This window comes from Melitaea cinxia, chromosome 1 (assembly GCF_905220565.1).
Source record: "Melitaea cinxia chromosome 1, ilMelCinx1.1, whole genome shotgun sequence".
Taxonomy (NCBI): Eukaryota; Metazoa; Arthropoda; class Insecta; order Lepidoptera; family Nymphalidae; genus Melitaea; species Melitaea cinxia.
This window is the reverse complement of record NC_059394.1, coordinates 7996997-8022959: the sequence shown is the minus strand read 5'-3', so window position 1 is coordinate 8022959 and position 25963 is coordinate 7996997. Positions and strand designations below refer to the sequence as shown.

Here is a 25963-nt window from a genome sequence, read left to right as displayed (position 1 = left end):
AAAATATTGATACTTGTAAAAAAAAAAAAATACTAATCGATACATTTTCAATAGCTCAATTCGACTACGTTGTCCTTTTAAATCGCTCACCTCAAATTATTTAATTATAAATTAAAAAAGTCGTTGAAAAATATTCTTTTATCAATATTTTCAAACTCCTATATCTTTTGATGTATACAATATTTTAAATTGCTCAACGTGTTAAAACCCTGCTCAAGTTGCATTTATAATTGCTCAAGTACAGATTTGAACAGCTCCACTTTCCTTAATTTTTAAATAAATATATAAAGTTGGAACAAATTTAACGTTTATATCGATAAAGTGAGCGCTGCAGATGCGCATAGACAATGATGCGAAGCCAAAAAAATTGCGGATATTCGTAATAAAAAGATGCTAATCGTTCGATTTTCAATAGCTCAATTCAACTACGTTGTCCTTTTAAATTGCTCACTTCAAATTATTTAATTAAAAATCAAAAAAGTCGTTGAAAAATATTCTTTTATCAATATTTTCAAACTCCTATATCTTTTGATGTATACAATATTTTAAATTGCTCAATGTGTTAAAGAACTGCTCAAGTTGCATTTATAATTGCTCAAGTACCGTTTGGAACAGCTCCACTTTTCTTAATTTTTAAATAAATATAAATAGTTTGAACAAATTTAACGTTTATATCATAAGACATGTGTACGCTGTGCGTGCGCATAGACAATGATGCGAAGCCAAAAAATTGCGGATATCTGTAATAAAAAAGATACTAATCGATAGATTTTCAATAGCTCAATTCAACCTCGTTATATCGTTATCCTTTTAAATTGCTCACCTCAAATTATTTGATTACAAATCAAAAAAGTCGTTGAAAAATATTCTTTTATCAATATTTTCAAACTCCTATATCTTTTGATGTATACAATATTTTAAATTGCTCAAAGTGTAAAAAAACTGTTCGCGTTGCATTTATAATTGCTCAAGTATAGTTTGGAACAGATCCACTTCCCTTAATTTTTAAATAAATATAATCCTGCCCGGAAAACAGCTACCAAATTTGATAGCTTATTTACCGATAGTAGCGCCACCTACCGGGTCCGACTGAGATAAAAAATAACCCGATCTCCCAACTTGGACCAAATTATAGATGCGTGCAAAAATATGATAAAAATTGGTTCAGTGGTTTCGGAGTTACGTACGTTTAGTTAACGACCACCACTGAAATCCTTATTGGGGATGAGTTATCCTAAAATCCGCTCATTGATCATTTCTATGATCACATATATAGGAGATTCATACCAAATTTGGAGTCGATAGGAGATATAATTTAAAAATGGGAATTTTCCATTGTTAACGCCCCCGCAAGAATATAATTAGTAATGTGAAATAGCTAGTTAATACAATTTTTACAGTATGTAAAATGCGGTCTACGATTAAGATCAATTTAATCATTAATAACTTACGTAAAATGCGCCCTAATATATTATTTAACATGAACTTTATTGACTAGCAATAAAGTTCAAATTGACTCTACATTTTACTTAGAAAACGTTTGTATGGGAAAAAGAAAAGGGCTGTTTTTAGGGTATTCCCGGAAATTATTCGAATTTTTCTCACCTTTTAAACCTTCCCTAGACCTCCACGAACATTTCAAGACCAAGATAAGATAAATCCGTTCAGCCGTTCTCGAGTTTTAGCGAGACTAAAGAACAGCAATTGATTTATATATATATATATATATATATATATATATATATATATATATATATATATATATAATAAGATTAAGGAAAGTGGAGCCGTTCAAAACTGTACATGAGCAATTATAAATGCAACTTGAGCAGTTCTTTAACACGTTGAGCAATTTAAAGTATTGTATACATCAAAAGATATAGGAGTTTGAAAATATTGATAAAAGAATATTTTTCAACGACTTTTTTGATTTTTAATTAAATAATTTGAGGTGAGCAATTTAAAAGGACAACGTAGTTGAATTGAGCTATTGAAAATCTATCGATTAGTATCTTTTTTATTACGAATATCCGCAATTTTTTGGCTTCGCATCATTGTCTATGCGCACGCGCAGCGTACACCTGCTTTATGATATAAACGTTAAATTTGTTCAAACTATTTATATTTATTTAAAAATTAAGGAAAGTGGAGCTGTTCAAAACTGTACTTGAGCAATTATAAATGCAATTTGAGCAGTTCTTTAACACTTTGAGCAATTTAAAATATTGTATACATCAAAAGATATAGGAGTTTGAAAATATTGATAAAAGAATATTTTTCAACGACTTTTTTGATTTATAATTAAATAATTTGAGGTGAGCAATTTAAAAGGATAACGTAGTTGAATTGAGCTATTGAAAATGTATCGATTAGTATTTTTTTTTTTACAAATATCATTATTTTATTTGTTCAAACAATTTATATATATTTAAAAATTAAGGAAAGTGGAGCTGTTCCAAACGGTACTTGAGCAATTATAAATGCAACTTGAGCAGTTCTTTAACACATTGAGCAATTTAAAATATTGTATACATCAAAAGATATAGGAGTTTGAAAATATTGATAAAAGAATATTTTTCAACGACTTTTTTGATTTATAATTAAATAATTTGAGGTGAGCAATTTAAAAGGATAACGTAGTTGAATTGAGCTATTGAAAATGTATCGATTAGTATTTTTTTTTTTTACAAATATCATTATTTTATTTGTTCAAACAATTTATATATATTTAAAAATTAAGGAAAGTGGAGCTGTTCCAAACGGTACTTGAGCAATTATAAATGCAACTTGAGCAGTTCTTTAACACATTGAGCAATTTAAAATATTGTATACATCAAAAGATATAGGAGTTTGAAAATATTGATAAAAGAATATTTTTCAACGACTTTTTTGATTTTTATTAAATAATTTGAAGTGAGCAATTTAAAAGGACAACGTAGTTGAATTGAGCTATTGAAAATCGAACGATTAGCATCTTTTTATTACGAATATCCGCAATTTTTTTGGCTTCGCATCATTGTCTATGCGCATCTGCAGCGCTCACTTTATCGATATAAACGTTAAATTTGTTCCAACTTTATATATTTATTTAAAAATTAAGGAAAGTGGAGCTGTTCAAATCTGTACTTGAGCAATTATAAATGCAACTTGAGCAGGGTTTTAACACGTTGAGCAATTTAAAATATTGTATACATCAAAAGATATAGGAGTTTGAAAATATTGATAAAAGAATATTTTTCAACGACTTTTTTAATTTATAATTAAATAATTTGAGGTGAGCGATTTAAAAGGACAACGTAGTCGAATTGAGCTATTGAAAATGTATCGATTAGTATTTTTTTTTTTTTACAAGTATCAATATTTTATTTGTTCAAACTATTTATATTTATTTAAAAATTTAGGGAAGTGGATCTGTTCTAAACTATACTTGAGCAATTATAAATGCAACTTGAGCAGTTTTTTAACACTTTGAGCAATTTAAAATATTGTATACATCAAAAGATATAGGAGTTTGAAAATATTTGAATTTTTTTTTAAATTTTGATTTTTAATTATATAATTTGAGGTGAGCAATTTAAAAGGACAACGTAGTTGAATTGAGCAATTCAAAATCTATCAATTAGTATTTTTTTTATTACAAATATCATTATTTTGCAGGCTGGGGTGGGGTAGGTGTAGCCATTGCGTTTGTTACCAAACCGTTGGTGATACAAAACTGTCTGTCATTGTTTGCGGGGGGGGGGGGAATTACACACATGCACACTTTATCTAATTCGCACACAAAAATAATCGTTTGTCACTACGAAACTCACACATACTAAATAAAAGTCACACTTACATTTTTCACACTTCATTTTGTGTCATTACAGTATAATGACACGCCGCAACTACACTGACAAGATGCTTACAGCCATGGTTGTAACAACTGTCGATATGCATTATCGATAAATTCAAGTACTCGGTTAAAGAACTAGGGTTTTTAAAGTGATACAAAGGTAAGATGTTATTATAAAAATAGTCTTCATTTATTATATACTACAAATCAAACATCTTCATGTAAAATAAACGATTATAAAGAGTAAAGATTTGATTGTTTGTTTATTAGCATTGAATAGGCTCCGAAACTACTGGACCGATTCAAAAAATTATTTCACCGTTGAGAAGCTACACTATCCTTGAGCGACATAGGTTATACTATATTTTCAAAAATATTAGGGATCCTTACTAAAACTCCAATAATGTAACCCAAGGGATAAAAAAATAACCTACAAAATTCCTTACATTGCGTGCGCTGCAAAAACTAATGATAATAGAAATATATAATGTAGTAAGACTTTGTAAAACACAGCATTATCTACAGTAATTGTATTTGCTGGCAAACGAAAAAAAAACTGACTTCAGTTACATCTACAAGTAATATAATATACGTAATATATACGCGTTATCAAAGGTTACTCAAAAAGTTGTTATCTGATCTCGATGAAATTTAAACGCGACCACATGATAAACATCAGCTTTCTATTAAATTTTGATGACTCTGAAAGACATTGTTAATATTCAAAGTTGATAAATCTGAGCTTCATTTCACTACTATGACTAAGGTGAACCATATCTTGATTACCTTGTACATGAGACAAAAAAAAAACTTACGGGACAAAAACAGTGTGGCGTTAGTGTTGGTTTGGTGCCCTTGAATAATCCTTCTATTGTTCGCCAACACTTGAAAGTTAGTGGTATTGATATGATCTGAACAAATTACACTATTTTTTGTGGGCATCCAGGTTAATCTGTTATTACATTGTATTTCCATGTATCCCTTAAATTTGGATTTTTAGAAAACCTGCCAAATTTTTATATAAAACATTATGGTTGAAGTTCACATTAAGTAATTCTAGTAAAATGTATTAATACTCATAATACGTGTATTATATTTAATTTAATGCAATTTTATTATATAACTATGTTTATTAAAAAAAGCTAGCAATATAATATTTTAAATAAATCAAAATCTCAAAAATGTCTGTCTCCTCTTTTGCCTTTACCGTTTTTATCGATAACCATCTACAAACAAACCGGTAACAACACTATCGCTCGGCGACAGCGGCTTCTCGGAAATAGACTCCGATCAGTCGCTCGACCGATCCGCATATTGTATGAGGGCGAGCGGCCTCTGTTGGTAAGCAAATCGAGTCCACACGACCGATAATATTTGTAATTTTTAAGTTTTAAAAAGGTTTAAAAGAAGTATACAAGTAATAATGTGATTAAAAAATACTTACGTATGAAAGGTAACGTCATGTTTAATAAATTTGACGTGGCAGATCGCTTTTTGCAGCAAAAAACAGAACAATTTGGCATTTTTTGAAGGACGTTGATTTAATCGCGCAACTAGATTTAGTCTAGTGATCAGTGCGACTGCAACTAGTGTAATTGTATGCATATGGCCATTTGGCCTCATACCTTGACAGAGGGGAACGCCTGAACATGGCTACTCCCCTCCGTGTTGCTCTTTGCAGTCACACTGTAAAGTGGACGCAGCGCATATCGGAACTTGATCGGAACATATGATTTGAGGCTCTATGCTCCATTATTTGAGGTGTTGTTTTGAGGTTATAAAAGTGAGAGAGTGACATTACGTTGAAGTTACAATAAGGTTACAACTTACAAATTACAATAAACTTGAATAAACTACAGAATTGTTGTTTTCGCTCGCGTTACATTGATTAACAACCGTGTCGGATAGATTTTGGTTTTTTTGTTTGTGTTTTTAAGTTTATTTAGCAAACTTTATAGTGAAAATAGTTAGTAATTGGTTATACTTGCTTATATATACATTCAGAAGGTTCGGTAAGTGTTTTTATTGTATTTATTAAGTTATCTATGTCTGCTGTGTGGTTACGGCAGTAAAGAATATAGCTACCCCGATTCTTCCTGTGGGTGTCGTAAGAGGCAACTAAGGGATAATACAGTTCCACTACCATCTTGGAACTTAAAAGCCGACCGATGGCAGGATCCATCCAAATATCCGAGACGCTTTCGATCAGCAGTTCATATCAGCAGTTTGACGGGGGTGCCCGTAATAATTTTCTTCGTTTATATAAAATCTAACAATAAGTGACTTTTCACGAGACGTTGACGTCTTACTTTCGATAGACTGTAGCTCGCCCCTTTTCAATTCCGAAGAAGATTTTTATGCGATCGTTTTCTCGCCAAATCGCTACAATTGTCATCCCATCGCCTCATATCCCATCTACGAGCTAACCCATCTCCGTTCCAATGCTAGAACCCCATCTTGCCTCTTAGATAGTTTTCTTAAATTTACCAGACCTCTAATCCTTTTTTTACTACCCTGTTTCAAGCTCTTGTATATCTTATACTATTAAACGAGCAATTCTTGTATATATATATATACAGGGTGTGGCGTAAATAGTGGTCCACCGTTAAGGGTTCGATAAACCAGGTAATTTACTATAACATATTATAATTTTATCCATTTTTACCCAAAGGTTCCGGAAATATTTTTATTTTTTATTTTTTTACGATATTTGTACCCCTTGTTACAAATTTGGTTGTAGTTTTAACAAATACCATTATTTTTTCATTTTGATTACTGGTAATTACTGCGGAACACTAGAGCTATCGTTAAATAACATGTTTTTAATGTAAATTTAAGGCTTTTGAAGAAAAAAATTGGTTTTACTCAACTTTAAACCCAAATTTTTAACATATCATGCTAATTCAAGAGCGATTTTTGTAAAAAAAATGTACTAAGCTGTCAGTGCCCATTCATTTAAAAACATGCCTACTAAATACCAATTTCAAAATGGTATCACAATAGCAGATCCTTTTGTTTAACAGAAAGATATCCAATTTTAATTGAAGAAAGGAAGATTTTCATTGAAATACATTTTAAAATTTAGTTGCATTAATACTTATAATTTTTGTAAAAAAAAGTAACCACACTGTCAGTGCATATTCATTTTAAAATATTCCTACTAAACACAGATTTTAAAACGATTTGCCATCCCATTAATAAAAAAAATATTGCAACTTTAATTGAAAAAGACTTAAAATTAAAATAAAAAATTACTACTGTTACAGAGTGATCTTGGCCTAACTTGTAAATTAGAACAAGGCATTAAAAAATAATTGTGTTTGCTCACAAACGAAAAAAAAAACCGACTTCAATTACATCGACGAGTAATACAACGTAGATCGACGAAAAAATAGTCAAGTAACTATGCGTTATCAAAGATTACTCAAAAAGTAGTTATCAGATCTCAATAAAATTTATATGTGACCACATGATAAACATTAGCTTTCGATTAAATTAAAAATTATCAAAATCGGTACATCCAGTAAAAAGTTATTGCGGATTTTCGGGAGTTTCCCTCGATTTCTCTAGGATCCCATCATCAGATCCTAGTTTTCTTATCATGGTACCAAACTAGGGATATGCCCTTTCCAACAAAAAAATAATTATCAAAATCGGTACATCCAATAGAAAGTTATGCGGTATAATACACCGTAGGTCGACGAAAAAAGCGTCAAATAAAAACGCATTATTAGATATAATTCGAAAAGTAGTTGTTAGATCTCAAATAAATTTAAATGGGACCAGTTGACACACACCACCTTTCGATTAAAACAAAAATTCTCGAAATCGGTCCACACGGTCAAAAGTTCTGATGTAACATACATTTAAAAAAATACAGTCGAATTGAGAACCTCCTCCTTTTTTGGAAGTCGGTTAAAAACAAGTCATACTGTCATCGTTTATTATTATTCTTTGACATGATTACAAACACTGTATATTCGACGTTGCAGAGCATGTATAGCTGCGAATGGGGGCCATTTCGAGCATTTGGTGTAATTTTTAGAGTGTTTGTAATCATGTCAAAGAATAATAATAAACGATGACAGTATGACTTGTTTTTTTTTTAATACCTTGTCCTAATTTACAGGTTAGGCCACTCACTCATGTGCATGGCCATGGCCAGATCACTCTGTAACAGTAGTAATTTTTTATTTTAATTTTAAGTCTTTTTCAATTAAAGTTGCAATATTTTTTTTATTAATGGGATGGCAAATCGTTTTAAAATCTGTGTTTAGTAGGAATATTTTAAAATGAATATGCACTGACAGTGTGGTTACTTTTTTTTACAAAAATTATAAGTATTAATGCAACTAAATTTTAAAATGTATTTCAATGAAAATCTTCCTTTCTTCAATTAAAATTGGATATCTTTCTGTTAAACAAAAGGATCTGCTATTGTGATACCATTTTGAAATTGGTATTTAGTAGGCATGTTTTTAAATGAATGGGCACTGACAGCTTAGTACATTTTTTTTACAAAAATCGCTCTTGAATTAGCATGATATGTTAAAAATTTGGGTTTAAAGTTGAGTAAAACCAATTTCTTTCTTCAAAAGCCTTAAATTTACATTAAAAACATGTTATTTAACGATAGCTCTAGTGTTCCGCAGTAATTACCAGTAATCAAAATGAAAAAATAATGGTATTTGTTAAAACTACAACCAAATTTGTAACAAGGGGTACAAATATCGTAAAAAAATAAAAAATAAAAATATTTCCGGAACCTTTGGGTAAAAATGGATAAAATTATAATATGTTATAGTAAATTACCTGGTTTATCGAACCCTTAACGGTGGACCACTATTTACGCCACACCCTGTATATATATAGAATCTAGATCTCGGAAACGGCTCCAACGATTTTCATAAAATTTAGTATATAGGGAGTTTCGGGGGAGATAAATCTATCTAACTAGGATTCATTTTCAGAAAATGTCGTTTTATCCCTGTTTTTAGGGAGTGAAAAAAATATCGTTAGAATGCGAAAGTAAATTTCGCGTTTGTCAGGTTAGTTGCAATAGCTCGGTGGGAAATCGGTCGGTCGGGACCAACCGAGTAGATCATGTTTCAAATCCCCATGTCCCTGGTCAATTTTTTTTTCTTTTTCTTTTTCTAATTGCACTGGTTATTTTTTATTTAAATAGGCTGTTCCTACTTTTTTATTTATTATGTCGGTTAAATCGAAAAATATTATTCATACTTTATCATTATTATTTTTTAATAATTTTTAATTTTTGTTTTTTTTATGTTTATTTATATTTTTTATTATTGTCGGTAAAAAAATATTATTCATATTTTATAAATATATAATTCGTATTCAAATGTGATTTTCAGAAAAAACACGATTTGTTGGAGCGCCTGTCAGTTTTTGAGACGCAATTACTTTCAATCTTGTAATTGTGTTTGACACGCGTTGGGGCAACGGTTACGTCATGAATAGTACCTGTTGCGTTGGCGGTTGCGGGTTCGATCCCAGCACGTGATAAACATTTGTATTGGCCATACAGGTGTTTGCCGTGGTCTGGGTGTTTGTGCAGTCCTTGTGGGTCTCCCCACCGTGCCTCGGAGAGCACGTTAAGCCGTCGGTCCCGGTTGTTATCATGTACACCTGATAGCGATCGTTACTCGCTTAATATCCGCCAACCCGCATTGGAGCAGCGTGGTGGATTAAGCTCTGATCCTTCTCCTACATGGGGAAAGAGGCCTATGCCCAGTAGTGGGATATTACAGACTGAAGCGTTGTAATTGTGTATTTTGTATCAATTTTTAATTTATCGTTATTTTTTATTTTTATTTTGCGTTAATTCATTATTAATAATTGTGTTTGCAGGCAAACGAAAAAAAATCGACTTCAATTACATCGACAAGTAATACAATGTAGGTACACGAAAAAATAGTCAAGAAATACGCATTATCAAAGATTACTCCAAAAGTTGTAATCAGATCTCGATGAAATATGATTACATGATAAACATCGGCATTCGATTAAGTTAAAAATCATCAAAATCAGTACACCCAGTAGTATGTTAAGTATTATGCAGTTAATGTAAAGTTATGCGGATTTTCGAGAGTTTCCCTCGATTTCTCTAGGATCCCATCATCAGATCCTGGTTTCCTTATCATGCTACCACACCAGGGATATCTCCTTTCCACCAAAAAAAGAATTATCAAAATCTTTTCATAAACGACGAAGTTATCCCCGAACATAAATTAAAATATATATATATACTAGCGACCCGCTCCGGCTTCGCACGGGTATAAAATATAATTATAGCCTATGTCATTCACTGAAAAATGATTCAAATCGATCCAGTAGTTTTGATTTATTCATTACTGCCCGTGGCCCGCACGCGTTAACTTTAGAGTAAAAGCCGGCCGGAACTGTCACAAACGCTACGTATCGCAATTTTTAAATCTATAATATCTTCAAAAATATTCATTTAAATCATATGCTGTAAAGGGCTATATTAAATCAACAATGTATTTAAGGTATTTAATTAGATAAGGATTAATGCTGTATTGGTTAAAATCGCTTTGAAAATTACCCATTATTTATCGTAAAAAGTAAATGACCAAAAAATGTTATTGTGGATATCCATAAGAGATAGACATATACTATAGCAGAGTTTTCTGTAGAAATTTTCAATGTGTATAATACTTAGGACATTATTTTGATAAATCTCGTAGGGTTCAGGCTGCGTTTGCAATGTAAGCGAAAAAAATGTAATTATTTACGACATAACATTAGAAAACTCAAAAATAACAGTATTTCTCCACTATTTAATGGATGTTATTATACATATAAACCTTCCTCTTCAATCACTGTATCTACTAAAAAACCTCATCAAAATCCATTGCGTAGGTTTAAAGATTTAAGCATATATAGGGACATAGGAACAGAGAAAGCGACTTTGTTTTATACTATGTAGTGATAGTGATATATATATATCGCACCTTCGGTGCAACAAAGTCAAAACAGCTCATTTCTTAATTTTACAGGAGAGGATTTTCAATTTTTTTTTTTCGCTTTTACTTCCTCATTTCTGGATTACTATTTATAGTGGGTTTGAAATCTTTATAAATTAATAGTTTACTTTCTTTGCTATAGTTTAAAAATCTTATATTAAATTATCAAAAAGTCCTAATAAAAGACATAACAAAAAAAGTGTCCTGAATTGTGACTTTGTTGCACCGAAGGTGCGATATATATGTATTGAGTTTCCTTCAGCCGAATTGAGTAACCTCCTCCTTTTTTGAAGTCGGTTAAAAAAGACTTTATCCAAACCGGCAGCGAATCATTTTAACTCTCTCTTCTACTACTAATCCTTCACGATTTACTAAAAATACCGAGCTGGGCTCGGTCATCCAGGTACTAATTCTATTATCACAGATCTTGGTCTGATAAAAGGTACATCAGACACAAGTTTCATTTTCCAATATATCGTTCATCAGAATTGGTCAGAACACCTTTTTATTTATAATGATACATCTAAACTTTCCCCCGATAGCTGTGTGGGTGCTGCCTGTTGGATCCCAAAATATAGAATAGTACTACAATTTATAAGCCCTCCTCAAACGTCAGTATTTACTGGTGAAGCTGTTGCCATTTTGAAAGCTGTCTTTTAAGCTATCTTCCACAACTTAGGACAAAATGTAATCTACACTGACTTTCTCAGCTGCTTGTTAGTTATAAAAGCTAACTCCTTTTGTAGTTACTGTTTCTATCATTTTAAAGATTAGATAGGCTATGTTCTGATGCTATTAAAAAAGATTGCAAATTATTTTGGTATGGATTCCCGGTCACTCACGCATCCCGGGTAACGAGACTGCTGATTCTTGTGCAAAAATGGTTGTAAACTTTTCCACTGACTTGCGCGCTCTGGCGAAAACATCTTGACAAGACCTGGAACTCGTTTTGGGTTGAGTCAAAATCGGTAAAGGGAAAGTTCTGTGCTTCCATACAACCTGAAACATCAAGACGCCCTTGGATTTTTCTTCTTTATCATACAGATCGTTGGCTTTTGTCCACAATCTGTCGTATACATCTTGCTCATGTGAGCACACCGATTCATCTGGCAAAAATCAGTTACGAGAGTATTTTCGGCTAAGATCTAGATTAGGTAAAACCGAATTAGAAAAACCGAATTATGGGGTTTTTGGGTGTGGAGGGTGGAGGGTGTAGGGGAATCTATACAAGGTAACACCGTCACACCTCAAAACCCCATGGTTATGGAGATATCCATGGTTAAAGTTTTGAGGTTAGAAGAAGAATTTAAAGCTATTATAATACCTTTGAGCTCGTACTGTTTGCATTGTGTGACAAATCGACACTTTTAAACAAAATAACGCGTCAGACATAATATTCTAATAAAATTAGTAACATTGCGTGCTAGAATATAGGTTTAGAAATTCGAAAAATACCCAAAACCGAATCGGAGCACCCCACTGTCCACGTGGTCTTGGTCTGTCCTACCCCTAGAGTGTTTTTTTTTTGTGCCGCGGAGGCGCGGAGGGAGGGCAGCCCTTCCCGTAGCGCCGGAGCCAAGCGTTCCTCTAACTTTCGAAATTCTTCTTCTAACCTCAAAACTTTAACCATGGATATCTCCATAACCATGGGGTTCCGAGGTGTGACAGTGGTACCAGGGGTAGCGTTCCCCACCCTCTCCCCCCCCATCCCCCCACGGTCCCGAAATTCGGTTTTACCTAATCTAAAGCTTTACCGTATTTTCTTTGTGAATGTGGCCTCGACAATGGTTCAGCATCCCATATCCTTTTAAATTGTCTTAATCTCCCTTGTCTCCTATATGATGTTCATCCTCGTAAAATCCCCTCCAGTAAATATTGAATGTTTATTTATGTTGCTTGTGTTCAGTCCTTTTTGTAAAATTTGAAGTAAATATATCAAATGTAATAGAATTAAATTGTAAATACTCATTAGGTGTTTGTAAATATATATTTGTTATTGTCCTCGTATAACATAGTTGTATAATGTAATATACCTTACTAACTTTAATTTTTGTGTTGTTCTAGGTGAAGAGATATATTATTTCATACTAACTACTACTATTTCCTATATACTTTTTAAACAAATTAACGAAGGTTGTGAACTGGACTGCACCGGTCAATCTCCTTCATGTATTCTCCGTGCTATGTGACATTGGTGAAATCATTTGTGCTCATTTGGCACTATTGAAAGCCATTAACCTAAAGAAAAACAAATAGAAAAAAATACAGAATTTCACTACAAATAATATATTTTATAAGGATTTGAGTGTTTTATTTGTAAGGCATATCTTTACATAATGGATTTATTTATAATAAATAGGTAAAAAAAATTGTTTGATTTTGCTAATAATATGAATATTTACATGTTTGTGGTATTTTTTCTGATATTAAATAAAGTAATATTTATAAAGGTGTTAACTAAAAATAAACTTATACAGATACACGGGCAGTAATGAAAACTCGGAGATTATCAACCAGGAAACGTTGCATTTACAAAAATTAAAACAGAAGATTGAAGAAAGAAAAAAAATATATAATATTAAGAAAAAGACACCAGACACTATTACTTTAAAAAAACATGATTTGTCAGATAATTTGGAAAATAACAGAACAAATATCAATGAAAACAAAAGCAATGAAACTGTAGAAGACAAAAATGTAGAAGATGATCTAGCACCCGTTAATATTCCTGCTAAACCTAATAAAATAAATAAACAACAAAATGAATTTAAAATTTTAGGTAATACAGATTTTGAAAAGAAAACTAAAGTAAGTACTTTTAGTGTATCTTGAATAAAACAATTTTAATAAGATATTCTTTGGGTTTGACTAGCCCATTTACCCAGTTTGTAGTTCGATAGTAGAGGGTTCGATTCCCACCCCAAGTCTGGGTGTAATATATATAATTATTTATATATGTTTATCGAAAAAAAAATATATATAAAAAACTATATCAGTCGACTGTTACCTATAACACAAGCATTAAGTTGCTTACTTTAGGAACGGGCGACCGTGTGTGTATTGTGTAGATATTTATTTATTTATTTTAATAATATTTCTTTTTAGACTGACAGAGTTCTACCATACTGGCTCTCTCATGCTTATAGTGTATCTAAGGATTTGCAAATCTTGACATGTTCTATAGAGCAACAAACATGGCTTGACAACACTCTTAAAGCTACATTATTAAAAGAAGGTATAACACACTTGTTCCCTGTCCAAGAGCAAGTCATCCCTTTTGTTATAAAGGAACACAATTTGCCAGAACCTTTTAGACCTCATGACATTTGTGTTTCGGCTCCAACGGGAAGTGGAAAAACTTTATCATTTGTATTACCAATAATTCAAGTAAGTTATATGTATTCAAGTAATAAATTAACAAAATAAAATCTGTTTTTTTTTTTTTAATTTATTATTTCACATATACTAATAACAATTTTGTTGTTCTAGATTTCATTTTGGCAAAAAAACTGGCAAAAAAAATGGCTTTAATAATTCACTTGCACAACTTATTGATCATATAACACTTATAATATGTTTCTATTGTTGATTTCAGATTTTAATGAAACAACTTGGTCATCGTGTGAGGGCATTAGTTGTTTTACCTGTGCAAGAACTAGCAGCACAAGTTGCTAAAGTGTTTAAAAAGTATTGCACTAACACTGGACTTAAAGTTGCACTATTAAGTGGATCTACACCCTTACATAAGGAACAACAGCAAATAATGAGATACAGTAAGAATTGTAGTAAAGTTGAATGTAGTAAAAATATATGTGTATTTATATTTTTTGATGTGACAACATCAAATAAATTGATGAACGCTGGTGGCATACACGAAAAAGGATGACACAATGCGTTACGCTCATCATTGTCCCGTTACGCTAAGTTATAGTATATGGAATATGCGGTGTGCGCCTCATCTATCATCTTCCACTCCATTGGCGTATACGTCCTAGGAGATGTTTTGTTATGACATTGTCATGTTAAACTATCGTCCGTAAACCAACTTTACAGACAACCAATTTTTTATTATTATATCTTGTATATTTACAGCAGAAACATCAGATTGGATATGTGAAACTGACATAATAGTATGTACAGCTGGAAGATTAGTGGAACATTTACAAAACACTGAGGGATTTTCGTTAAAACATTTGAAATTTCTTGTCATCGATGAGGCTGATAGAATAATGGATAATGTTCAAAATGATTGGCTTTACCATCTAGACAAACATATTAAAATAGAAAGTGAAATTTCCAACAAAATCTCACATTTAAATTGGCATAATATAAGTTCGCAAAAATCATCCATACACAAGCTTCTATTTTCTGCAACATTGTCTCCTGACCCAGAACTATTGGAACAATGGGGGTTATATCAACCAAAACTTTTTTCGGCTGCTCCGATAAATGATTCAACAGATAATATGGTTAAAAAATATACAACACCAGATGAATTGCAAGAACAGTTTGTTGTCTGTACAGCCGAAGAAAAACCACTAATTTTGTATCATTTCCTTTCCAACCAAAAATGGGATAAAACTCTCTGTTTCACAAATTCTGCTCAATCAGCACATAGACTGACAGTACTTTTAGGTACTTGGGGTAAAGGGAATATTAAAGTGGCAGAGTTATCAGCGGCATTGAATAGAACAAACAGAGAAAAAGTTTTAAAAAAGTTTAATCACTCTGAAATTGATGTGTATGTGAAATTCTAATATAAATTTTATATACATATTGCATGAAATTAACTAAATATCTTTACATTTTTTTTTATTTATTTCAGAATTATAAGTACTGATGCCTTAGCTAGAGGGATAGATATACCAGATTGTAATTATGTTGTATCTTATGATCCACCTCGAAACATTAAAACTTATGTTCATAGAATTGGCCGTACAGGTAGAGCAGGACGCAAGGGAAATGCTGTTACCATTCTTGTCCATAATCAAATGCAAATGTTTAAGGTAATAAAATTATTTATATGAATAACCATATCAATACCTGTAACTTGTAGTATATTTTAATTTTTTTAAAAAAACATCTAAATTCCTTTTGCTATACTGATCACTGCTCCATACTGTTACTTCAGGGGTAATTTTTTTTTGCTTGAAAGTGTAAATAGACTCCCCACTAATCCATACTAAATAACTTATTTTGTCTAGATTTTTAACAAAAAATTTGCATTATATACTGATTTTAGTCTAAAAAAAGTATACGCTTCAGTCTGTAATATCCCACTACTGGGCATAGGCCTCTCTCCCCATGTAGGGGAAGGATCAGAGCTTAATCCACCACGCTGCTCCAATGCGGGTTGGCGGATATATTTTTTGGAAGTCGGTTAAAAATTCTTTGGCATTTAGTGAAAAACTTTTAATTTTGATGATATAAATAAATAATTTAATTAAATTTTGTGTAGAAAACTAATATATCCTCGTGTTTATAGGAAATTTTACAATCTGGAGGGAAAAATGAAATACCAGAATTAAAAATAGATCAAGATATTTTAAATCAACTCATTGAAAGTTACGAAAATGCTATACGCGACACAAAGAAATCAATTAACGACGAAATTCATTCCAAAGTAAAAAAATCTATAGAATTAAAAAGAGCAGCAAAATTAACTAGCAAATCACAACGTAAAAGGAAACATAACGAAAGTAAACCAATTAATATGTGATTAATATTAAATTCTACGAAAGTTTAATAATTCTGTTGTTTAATTTAAATATTGTATTATTCATTATTTGTCAATACATTAGCTCTTTATAGACGCACAATTTACCAGTTAAACAATTAAGGTATGTTTTGGTTGCTTTCAAGCAATGTTGTGTTCCTGTTGGTGAGTAAGGTGACCAGAGTTCCTGGGGAGAGTTGAGGATAGGGTCGGCAACGCACTTGCGATGCTTCTGGTGTTATAGAAATAGCTACAGTAATCGCTTACCATGTGACCAGCAGTGTTGCCGTTAGGACAATCTAGTTTGTGGCTACATCAAAGAAAAAAGTTGCCAGTTTTGTAAATAAATCACTTTCGAAATTCCGCTAGAAGTGGCTAAAGTGTGCGTTTTCCAATTACAGAGCATAATATGACTCAGTGGAGCACAATGCTAAATTGTGCTGATGCTTAATTGGAACTTGAATTAGTTTTGAAATACACCTAAAAAAACTACGACGACTTTACTTTGAATTACTAACTATATACTAGCTGTATAGCTAGCTGCAGCGAATATACTAGCTGTGCCCCGCGGTGTTACACGCTTTAATTTAAAAAAAAATGCGTATTGCGTATGCGTAAACATTAACAATATTGCGCTCCGTTTGACATTTTGACATAAGTAGTATTGACGTTATGCAAACAAACTAAGCACTACAGCAATAGCAATACGGTCTATTTTCATTCGATCGAACCTAAATTACCTTAAAGATAAACATTTATTCGGGAATCCTCCTGCCATAATGCGGACATTATTGCTGTTGCCTACAATTAACTATGTATTTTAGTTTGGTAGTATTGGTACCGTATGGTGATATGTATTAGTCGGTAGACTTTTTATAGTAATAAAAATATGTATGTAGTAACAATCTAATAATTGTGTTTGCTCGCAAATGAAAAAAAAACAGACTTCAATTACATCGACAAGTAATACAACGTAGATCGACGAAAAAATAGTCAAGCAACTACGTGTTATCAAAGATTACTCAAAAAGTAGTTATCAGATCTCGATAAAATTTAAATGTGACCACATGATAAACATCAGCTTTCGATTAAATTAAAAATTATCAAAATCAGTACACTCAGTAAAAAGTTATTACGGATTTTCGAGAGTTTCCCTCGATTTCTCTGGGATTCCATCATCAGATCCTGGTTTCCTTATCACGGTACCAAACTAGGGATATCTCCTTTCCAATAAAAAAAGAATTATCAAAATCGGTACATCCAGTAGAAAGTTATGCGGTATAATACAACGTAGGTCGACGAAAAAAGCGTCAAGTAAAAACGCATTATTAGATATAACTCAAAAACTAGTGTAGATCTCAAATAAATTTAAATGGGACCAATTGGCACACACCACCTTTCGATTAAAACAAAATTTGTCGAAATCGGTCTACCCGGTCAAAAGTTCGGATGTAACATACATAAAAAAAAAAAAAAATACAGTCGAATTGAGAACCTCCTCCTTTTTTGGAAGTCGGTTAAAAAGCAGCCAGAAGTAGCTAGATTTATTTTGGTGGCTAAAATGGATTGTTTTTCTGCTAAAACCGTTGAAAATCCGCTAGATCTAGCCACAAAATGGCTAAAACGGCAACACTGGTGACCAGCCGGCCTAGCATGCATACAACGAGATATCTCTTGACGAGAGAGAGAGATAATGTCTACATCGAGTATTTTCTCGATTACCCTAACATGCGCACTACGAGAGACAAAATTCTCTTCCGAAGACTTCGCCTTGTCGAGTAGAGAAACATTATCAACCATAATCACAACTGAATATCATTCTTATTTCTTATGTCGTAAAGTTGAATTTACAAGGTTATTGACCAATTTCAAACTAGTGACACATGTTTTATTTAACAATGTTCTCGGCCTTTTGGCTAAGATAAAAAGTGTATATCTAATTTAAAAAATCTAATATGGAAAATAAAACGGCGTAAGTAAATGAATTTAATTATATATGTAAAACAATATGCTCGTGTTGTGCTTTATATCTTGTCGCACATTAGATAATTGTAATTCTATCACGCAGTTTGTTTGTTATTTTTTTTTTTTTAATTTTTAAATTTTTTTGAATTTTTGAATTTTTTTTTTTTGATTATTGATTTTACTTTTATTCTATTTAATTTTATTTTTAGTTATTGAGTTTTTTAATATAATTTTGTTTTGTTTTTTATTCTGAATGTTGTCTTGTCTTGTCTTGTCTTGTTGTACTAACCCAATATGGACTTATACTTTGGTCTGAAATAAAGTATTATTATTATTATTATTATTTAGAATAAGAAGCAACAGGGCGCAAATACGTTTTTTGTGTCATTATATGGCACACTTCACTCGACTTTTCGCATTTCCCGCTCTTCGTATACCGAAATTATATAATTATAATAGGGAAACGCCATGGTATACAAAAAATAGGCACCCGGTTTTATTTATTTTTTATTTATCGTCATTCTCGTCGATAATATTGAAGACGAGAAGTTTCTCTTCCTAAAACGACAAAATTCGACAAAATTACGATGTCATGTTAGCTTCCGTAGAGATAAATATCACAGATCACTAAAATTTAATGATTATCTCTTCTTGACGTAACGAGAAGAGTATCGCGTGCACGCATGTTAGCTACTGTAGACATAGAGAGATAATACGAGAAAAGGGGTAGACAAAATTTTGTCGTGGCGCGCATGCTAGGCCTGCAGGTGAGCCTTACGCTTGTTTGCCGACCTAGCTATATAAAAAAAAAATTATGTGGTGTCATGGGACACCAGGTAAGAACGAAGTTCCTTCGAATAGTATAGAAGCAACACAATTTGAAAAAAAAATGTTGAATTTTACATATATTTTCTAGTTCTTGATTTTTTTTTAATTTTGTTGATTGGTTTTTAGTTAAGTACATAAAAGTATTTTAGAAAAGTAACAAATACCGTAAAATAAAATAAATTAAACAAAATAATAACGATAATAATTCAAACTATTAAGTGAAATAAAAAAACATATGGCTTTATTTATTTTTGTCGACAGTATAAAATTACATAAATAATTTAAAAAAAAGTTTATTATTAATATTTTAGTTTTACAAACGTCATAGTAGACAGTCGTGTGACTGATATTACGTCACTTCCGTTATATGTTTTACTTAGGTTTTAGTATCACATTTTTTTCAGTTCGCTCGCCCAGCCAAATGTCAAGCCTGCCGTAAGGAACTTCGTTCCAATTATATACTGTTACGTTTCAGATTGCATGTAGTATGTACCTACGGTATGTATAATATACCTAATCTTGTCTTGTCCAGTAAAATTTTTATTTTTAGAAATGAGGGGTACACTTCTAAACATTAAATAAATTTTGCGAGATATCGAGTTTTGACAGAATAACTCTCTGGCAATTTATTAGCTACTTAGACAAGTGTTTTGTAAGAATTGTGTAGAAATTTATTTTATTTTCTTAAAAATTACAATTTATCTGACCAAAGTTCAAATGATCCCAAATAATTTGGGTAAAATTTGATAGAATAAACAAACAAAAAAGACGTGTAAATCATTTTATTGTAGTATGATATATACAAAATTATTAAAAAAAGTAAGTAAATATGCAGTAAGTTTTACCGTCTTTTAAAAATTAGACCAAATCCTAATAAACAAATTTGATTGTTTGTTTTATAGTAACTGATTCTTTATTAAAATTAAATGGCAAAAAGCATTTAATTCGAATTTTATCGTCAAGAGGCCTCATTTGAATAGATTATTATCACTTACATATTTGTGATTTTATGAAATCATGATACAGTTTACAGCCTTTACAAAAAATTTAAGGTATATACGAGGTATCGAGGTAATTTTCCTAGCTGGAGGGGCCATCCATAAATTACGTCACGTAGTGGGTCCACGACGTGTGACATTGTGTGGCAAGGGGTGGGGAGGAGTCAAAAAATTTGCGAATTAAAATTGTTTTTATATATATACCTATGTTTGAGCCAACACACTTTTTTCAGGTCAGGTAGGGTCTTATAAATGGGACCATCTGTGACAAGGACGGAGGAGGGGTAAAAAATCGTGAAATTCGTGGGACGTAATTTATGGATCCTTTTCGCTATTCCTAGGCTCGTATAGGTAGAAAAACAAATTATATAATAATTCTTTGACTAGTATACAACTTATCTATTTAAAACTAAAATAATCTGGGAATACTATTAGTAACATTTCTTGTGTAACATTTTACACAAAATATTAGATACGTTCACAATACTTGTATAATTTTAACGAACTTTGGACATTTATGTGATAAAAAGATAAAAATATAATAATCCACAGGAAATTGAACTAGATGACGTAGGTATAAAAATTGAAAATGTTGTTCCATTACTTAACAATAATTATTATACGTGTTATTCTTTTCCATAATCAATGTTTCGACAGTGTTATGACATGGTATGGTATCAACTAACAATTTAAGGTAAATATTTTTTGTATTGAAACCAAACTAATGATATTTTTTACGAATACATTAGACTAGTTGCAAGGGAGGTAGGATGTTATTGTTAATCCAAACTGATGGTGTAACAGTCAACACTATATCAGTAACCACTTATTGTTTACAGTCAAACAAACTACGTAAGAAGATCATATACGTAAGTGTTGCAAGTATTCTAATTCCTGGCCTTAGCTATACAATGTTTAATGCACTATTACTACTAGTCTGTAGTATTTTAGAACTTAAATAAATTGCACCAGCAAATGCTAAGGCTTTCATTTTTTATCATCATATATTATTTTTATGCAATGTATTATAAATTTACTGTCACTATTTCATTGTTTCCATAAAAGAAGTCACAAAATTTCTCACTTTACAGACCTCGTAAGTTAGACATTGGTTACAATTTTTTTTTTTAATTACTTGAGACAGTGTAAATCCATTTATTCATATTGTCGAAATTATATTAATGTATTAGCTGTGCTCGCGACTTCGTCCGCGTGGAATTTAACAAAATAGTTATTGTTCATTTTGCAGTTATAAAATAAAAATCTAAAATAAAAGTAGCCTAAGTTACTCCTTATTACATAAGATATCTGCCAGTGTAAGTCCTGTCAAAATCGGTTCAGCAATTTCAGAGATTAGCCGAAACAAACAGACAGACATAAATTATAAAAAATGTTATTTTGGTATATGTACCGTAAAGACATACATGTGAATTTAGTAAAAAGCGGTTATTTTAATATTACAAACAGACACTCCAATTTTATTTATTTGTATAGATATAGATATGATTTGCCTAAACGGTATGGTTGGTATGGTTAACACGGGCTGGTTTCCGCAACTCGACGACTTTGCGCCTATTTTGCGTGTTGACTAAACGGTATTGAACAAGGCTATTGCATTACTACATTTACAGTATCTTTCACTCTATTTAGTATTTTACCTTAAAAGAATAACAAAATATGAAAGTACAAGAAAGTATAAAATTGTCATTTCATGATCAGAAATTTGTAATAGATACTTATAATCTAAATTTATACTTTCTTTTATAATATTTTAGTGAAATTTATAATGACCGCAAAAAATCCGACAAATTTGGTCACCATTTATCAACAAATAGAGAATTAATATCTAAATAATTTTTACACATAGATGTAATTTTCGCTTTATATAATTGTCACTATAATTCAAACAAAATATATATTGTTGTATCAAACACAACACTACACCAAAATTTCATATCACAATGTATAAATCATTTGTTCATATAAAAAGAATTAGATTTATAGTTTATAATGTCTCATGAGAGGCAAGATTTCCATAACTTAACACTTGGTGGGACACAAAAATTTATATTATCTATATAGTACAAAAATGTTTAAAATTTAATAAGATCTTCTACTGCATTTACTACTAAATTCTCTTTACTTGAATTAACATTATTCTTTATATCTACATTAGTGGTATCTATAGGTTTTGGTGATATTTTTCTTTTGGGAGGTATAGGTGCCACATCCAAGATCCCTATGTGTCCTAAATTTTTACCTTGATCTGTTAATGTTCTTACTTCTTTATTAAATTCAATGTGCTTGCTCCCTGGTGATAACTTCTTTCTTACTGGGGGGCTTGGAGCAGCTCGAGAAAATGCTGGACGGTTATCAAAAATTGATATATCAATAGGATTCAAACTTGCAGTTAAAACTGATGATGTTTTACATTTTTCTAATGAATAATGTTGCTGAATCTTGGTGTCATCCTGTTTAGTTTCACTTACATAAAAGGTTGTGTTTTTAGAATATTCTGCACGAAGATGTTTATGTGCTTGCAAATCAGATTTACTTCTTTCAAGTGTAAAGGCACCATTTGTGTGAAGATGACAATTGAATGAAGTACTATTTGAATTACAAGCTGGAGCGGTAGAAAAAGGCACAGCTGGGGCCCACAAACAAGCACCATCATTTCTTGGTACTAATAAAAGAGGATCCTGAAAATTGGAAATAAAATAACATAATAATTATAATACCACATATTTAAAGTTTTTTTTTTTTTTAATATTACAAAGTTGTACATTTTGTTTACCTTTCCAGTTATTGCAAATATTTTTGATTGCAAAGTATGAAGTTGATTTCTTAAATACTCATAAGAACATTGACGTAGTTTCATTACCCATTGAACTACATTATCTTCACTGCGGGCAGCAAATATGTGTCTTTTTTCTGGCTCATCTCTGAAAGGTTGATTATGCATCACTTTAGATAATTTTCTTATAGATAAACAAATAATCCTAACAACCATATTTTAGTAAACTTACATGAAAGATATAGAAAACGAGAATGATATACTTTGTCCATGTTCCATCTGTATAGAAGAATTTTCCATAACAAACATTCCAGCAGGATTTCTAGTGTCAAACTTTCCCATTTCACTTATTTTGAAATAAAATAAGTAATTATTAATAAGTCGAAACCATCTTTCTTTAAAAACTGCAAATTAGTATTAAACATTTATTAATAAACTACACTAATATCATCTGATATTAATAACTATCGGCCAATATCTCTTGCGACAATCATGGCCAAGATACTGGACAGTTTGCTTGACAAACAATTACTTAAAAACGTTAATCTTAAGGATAATCAGTTCGGCTTTAGACCGGGTCTATCCACAGAAAGTGCAATTTTATGTCTTAAGCAGACTGTCCAGTATTACACTAGCAGATGCACACCCGTGATCGCCTGTTTTTTAGACCTGTCTAGGGCGTTCGACTTGGTTGATTACGGGGTTTTGTGGCAGAAGCTTCATCGTGAAACCACACTACCACAGGAAATAATCAATATCTTTGGTTATTGGTACAATAACCAACTCAACAGTGTAAAGTGGGGGGAATCATTTTCAAATGTTTACCGGTTGGAATGCGGGGTGAGGCAGGGCGGCCTGAGCTCGCCTCGTCTTTTCAACCTATACATGAATCATCTGATCGATGAGCTCAGTAACAGTAGCATAGGGTGTCATGTAGACGGAGTGAACATCAATAACATTAGTTATGCAGATGATATGGTGTTACTGAGCCCATCGGTCAGTGCATTAAGACGATTACTGTCTATATGTGAAGTATATGCTGAGGCTCAGGGACTCAAGTACAATGCCAAGAAAAGCGAAATCATGGTTTTTAAGGCGGGTGCAAAAGGCTATAAAACCATACCTGAGGTATCGCTCTGCGGATCACCGCTACTTAGGGTAACCAGCTTTAAGTACTTGGGTCATTGGGTAACCGAAAACTTAGGCGATAATAAGGATATAGACAGGGAGCGAAGGTCACTGTCAGTTCGCTGCAACATGCTGGCTCGCAGATTTGCACGTTGTACAGAAGATGTCAAAATTACTCTTTTTAAAGCCTTCTGCCAATCATTTTATACGTGCAGTCTGTGGACCAGCTATAGCTTGCGTGCTTACAGTGACCTCCGCGTACAATACAATAATGCGTTCAGGATACTGTTGGGGCTGCCGTGGCGCTGTAGTGCCTCACTGATGTTCGCGGAAAGGCGCGTCGATAACTTTAAAGCCATCATACGCAAGAGGTGCGCGTCATTACTTAAGCGTTTCCGCGGCAGCCACAATAGTATTCTGAAAGTGTTTGTAGATCGATGGGAGAGTCCTATGCTGCGACATTGGATAAAGCTCCATGTAATATGAATGTATAATAATCTAATAGAATGTAAATATAAAAATGTTATAAATTTTCAATTTTAAATTTTCTGTACTAACACTAGGTTATAAGAAATATTGTTACTAACACTATATGGGCTAGTCCTGAAATAAATGTTATTATTATTATTATTATTATTATATAAATAGAATAATATAAATATTACACTAATATATTTAATAAGGAAACTAAACTAAAAGAATTACAAATCGTAATTATTAGTATATTACCTTTTTTTTAATACATAAGATTGAAAATATATTATGCAATTTTATAATGTAAAGTTATTAATGCAAATTTATAAAGTAAAAGTGGATTTTCTTCAAGATCTATCAATTTTTTTAATGATTAAATTATGTCAATAATACCTGCTTGATTGCGATAACTTCCATTTGAAACCTTTTTATAATTCAACCTTCCTTCTAAGAGACATGGTTTATCGCTCATAAGAGCAATTTCACGAATATTGCATTTCATTTGTACTATTTTGTAATCAAAATACTTAGTTAAACAACAACAGTAATTATAAAAGGCACATATTGACAATATTATGACATTACGAACAAGATTGTTTTGTAATATTCAACTGTGTATAACACTACGATAAGAATACCAATATTATATGTCCCGTCTATGAATGTTATATGCCTAATTAATTAATTAGATATTGCTTTAAATATAATGTGTGACAAACACAAATGTATGATACAAATTTACAAATTTTTGAGAGTTCTATATCCATAGACTATATTTTCTATGGTAAGTACAAGAAGCATAAAACAGGGTAAGTATTATTCATGGATCAAGACGCTCTAGAGATGGGTTCCTTACTCATGAGTCATTTGAGGTAGGTACTCGTTATCGCAAATTGAAAGAGTTACTCGAATTTCAACATTGAACCACCTCACTCGTTTACGCGTCCTCACATTGACATTATTGACGCGACTCACGAGGACTCGACGAGGACGATTAATTCTCACCTCAATGAGGACGATTCTTTGAGGATGAGGTCGAAGTGCTTATTTCATAATTGAACAGCGAGTTTCATATCACTCCATCTTAGCAGACCTGCAGGCCTATTGCGTATCTCAACTGACAGTTCATAGTGAAGATCACTTGACATAATGCTCAACGATTAACTGTCAAACAGCTAGTTTCGTATTGGCTAACGACAGTGACCAACTGGGATGACG

At 31.8% G+C, this 25963-nt stretch overlaps 2 protein-coding genes across 2 annotated transcripts; one reads left to right on the top strand and one right to left on the bottom strand.

Moving 5' to 3' along the window:
• Positions 1–5525: 5525 nt before the first annotated feature.
• LOC123669246 (probable ATP-dependent RNA helicase Dbp73D) lies at positions 5526–16591 on the top strand. The gene is made up of 8 exons (XM_045602868.1): positions 5526–5847; positions 12907–13201; positions 13320–13650; positions 13948–14229; positions 14438–14615; positions 14935–15583; positions 15668–15848; positions 16328–16591. Exons 2-8 carry the CDS (start codon positions 13179–13181, stop codon positions 16559–16561), a joined length of 1878 nt encoding a protein of 625 aa, XP_045458824.1. The 5' UTR covers positions 5526–5847; positions 12907–13178; the 3' UTR covers positions 16562–16591.
• A 5628-nt stretch (positions 16592–22219) lies between these two features.
• Positions 22220–25449, bottom strand: LOC123669237. The gene is made up of 4 exons (XM_045602863.1): positions 25139–25449; positions 23376–23547; positions 23144–23291; positions 22220–23048 (listed from the first exon to the last, which is right to left on the bottom strand). Exons 1-4 carry the CDS (start codon positions 25245–25247, stop codon positions 22443–22445), a joined length of 1035 nt encoding a protein of 344 aa, XP_045458819.1. The 5' UTR covers positions 25248–25449; the 3' UTR covers positions 22220–22442.
• Positions 25450–25963: the final 514 nt, after the last annotated feature.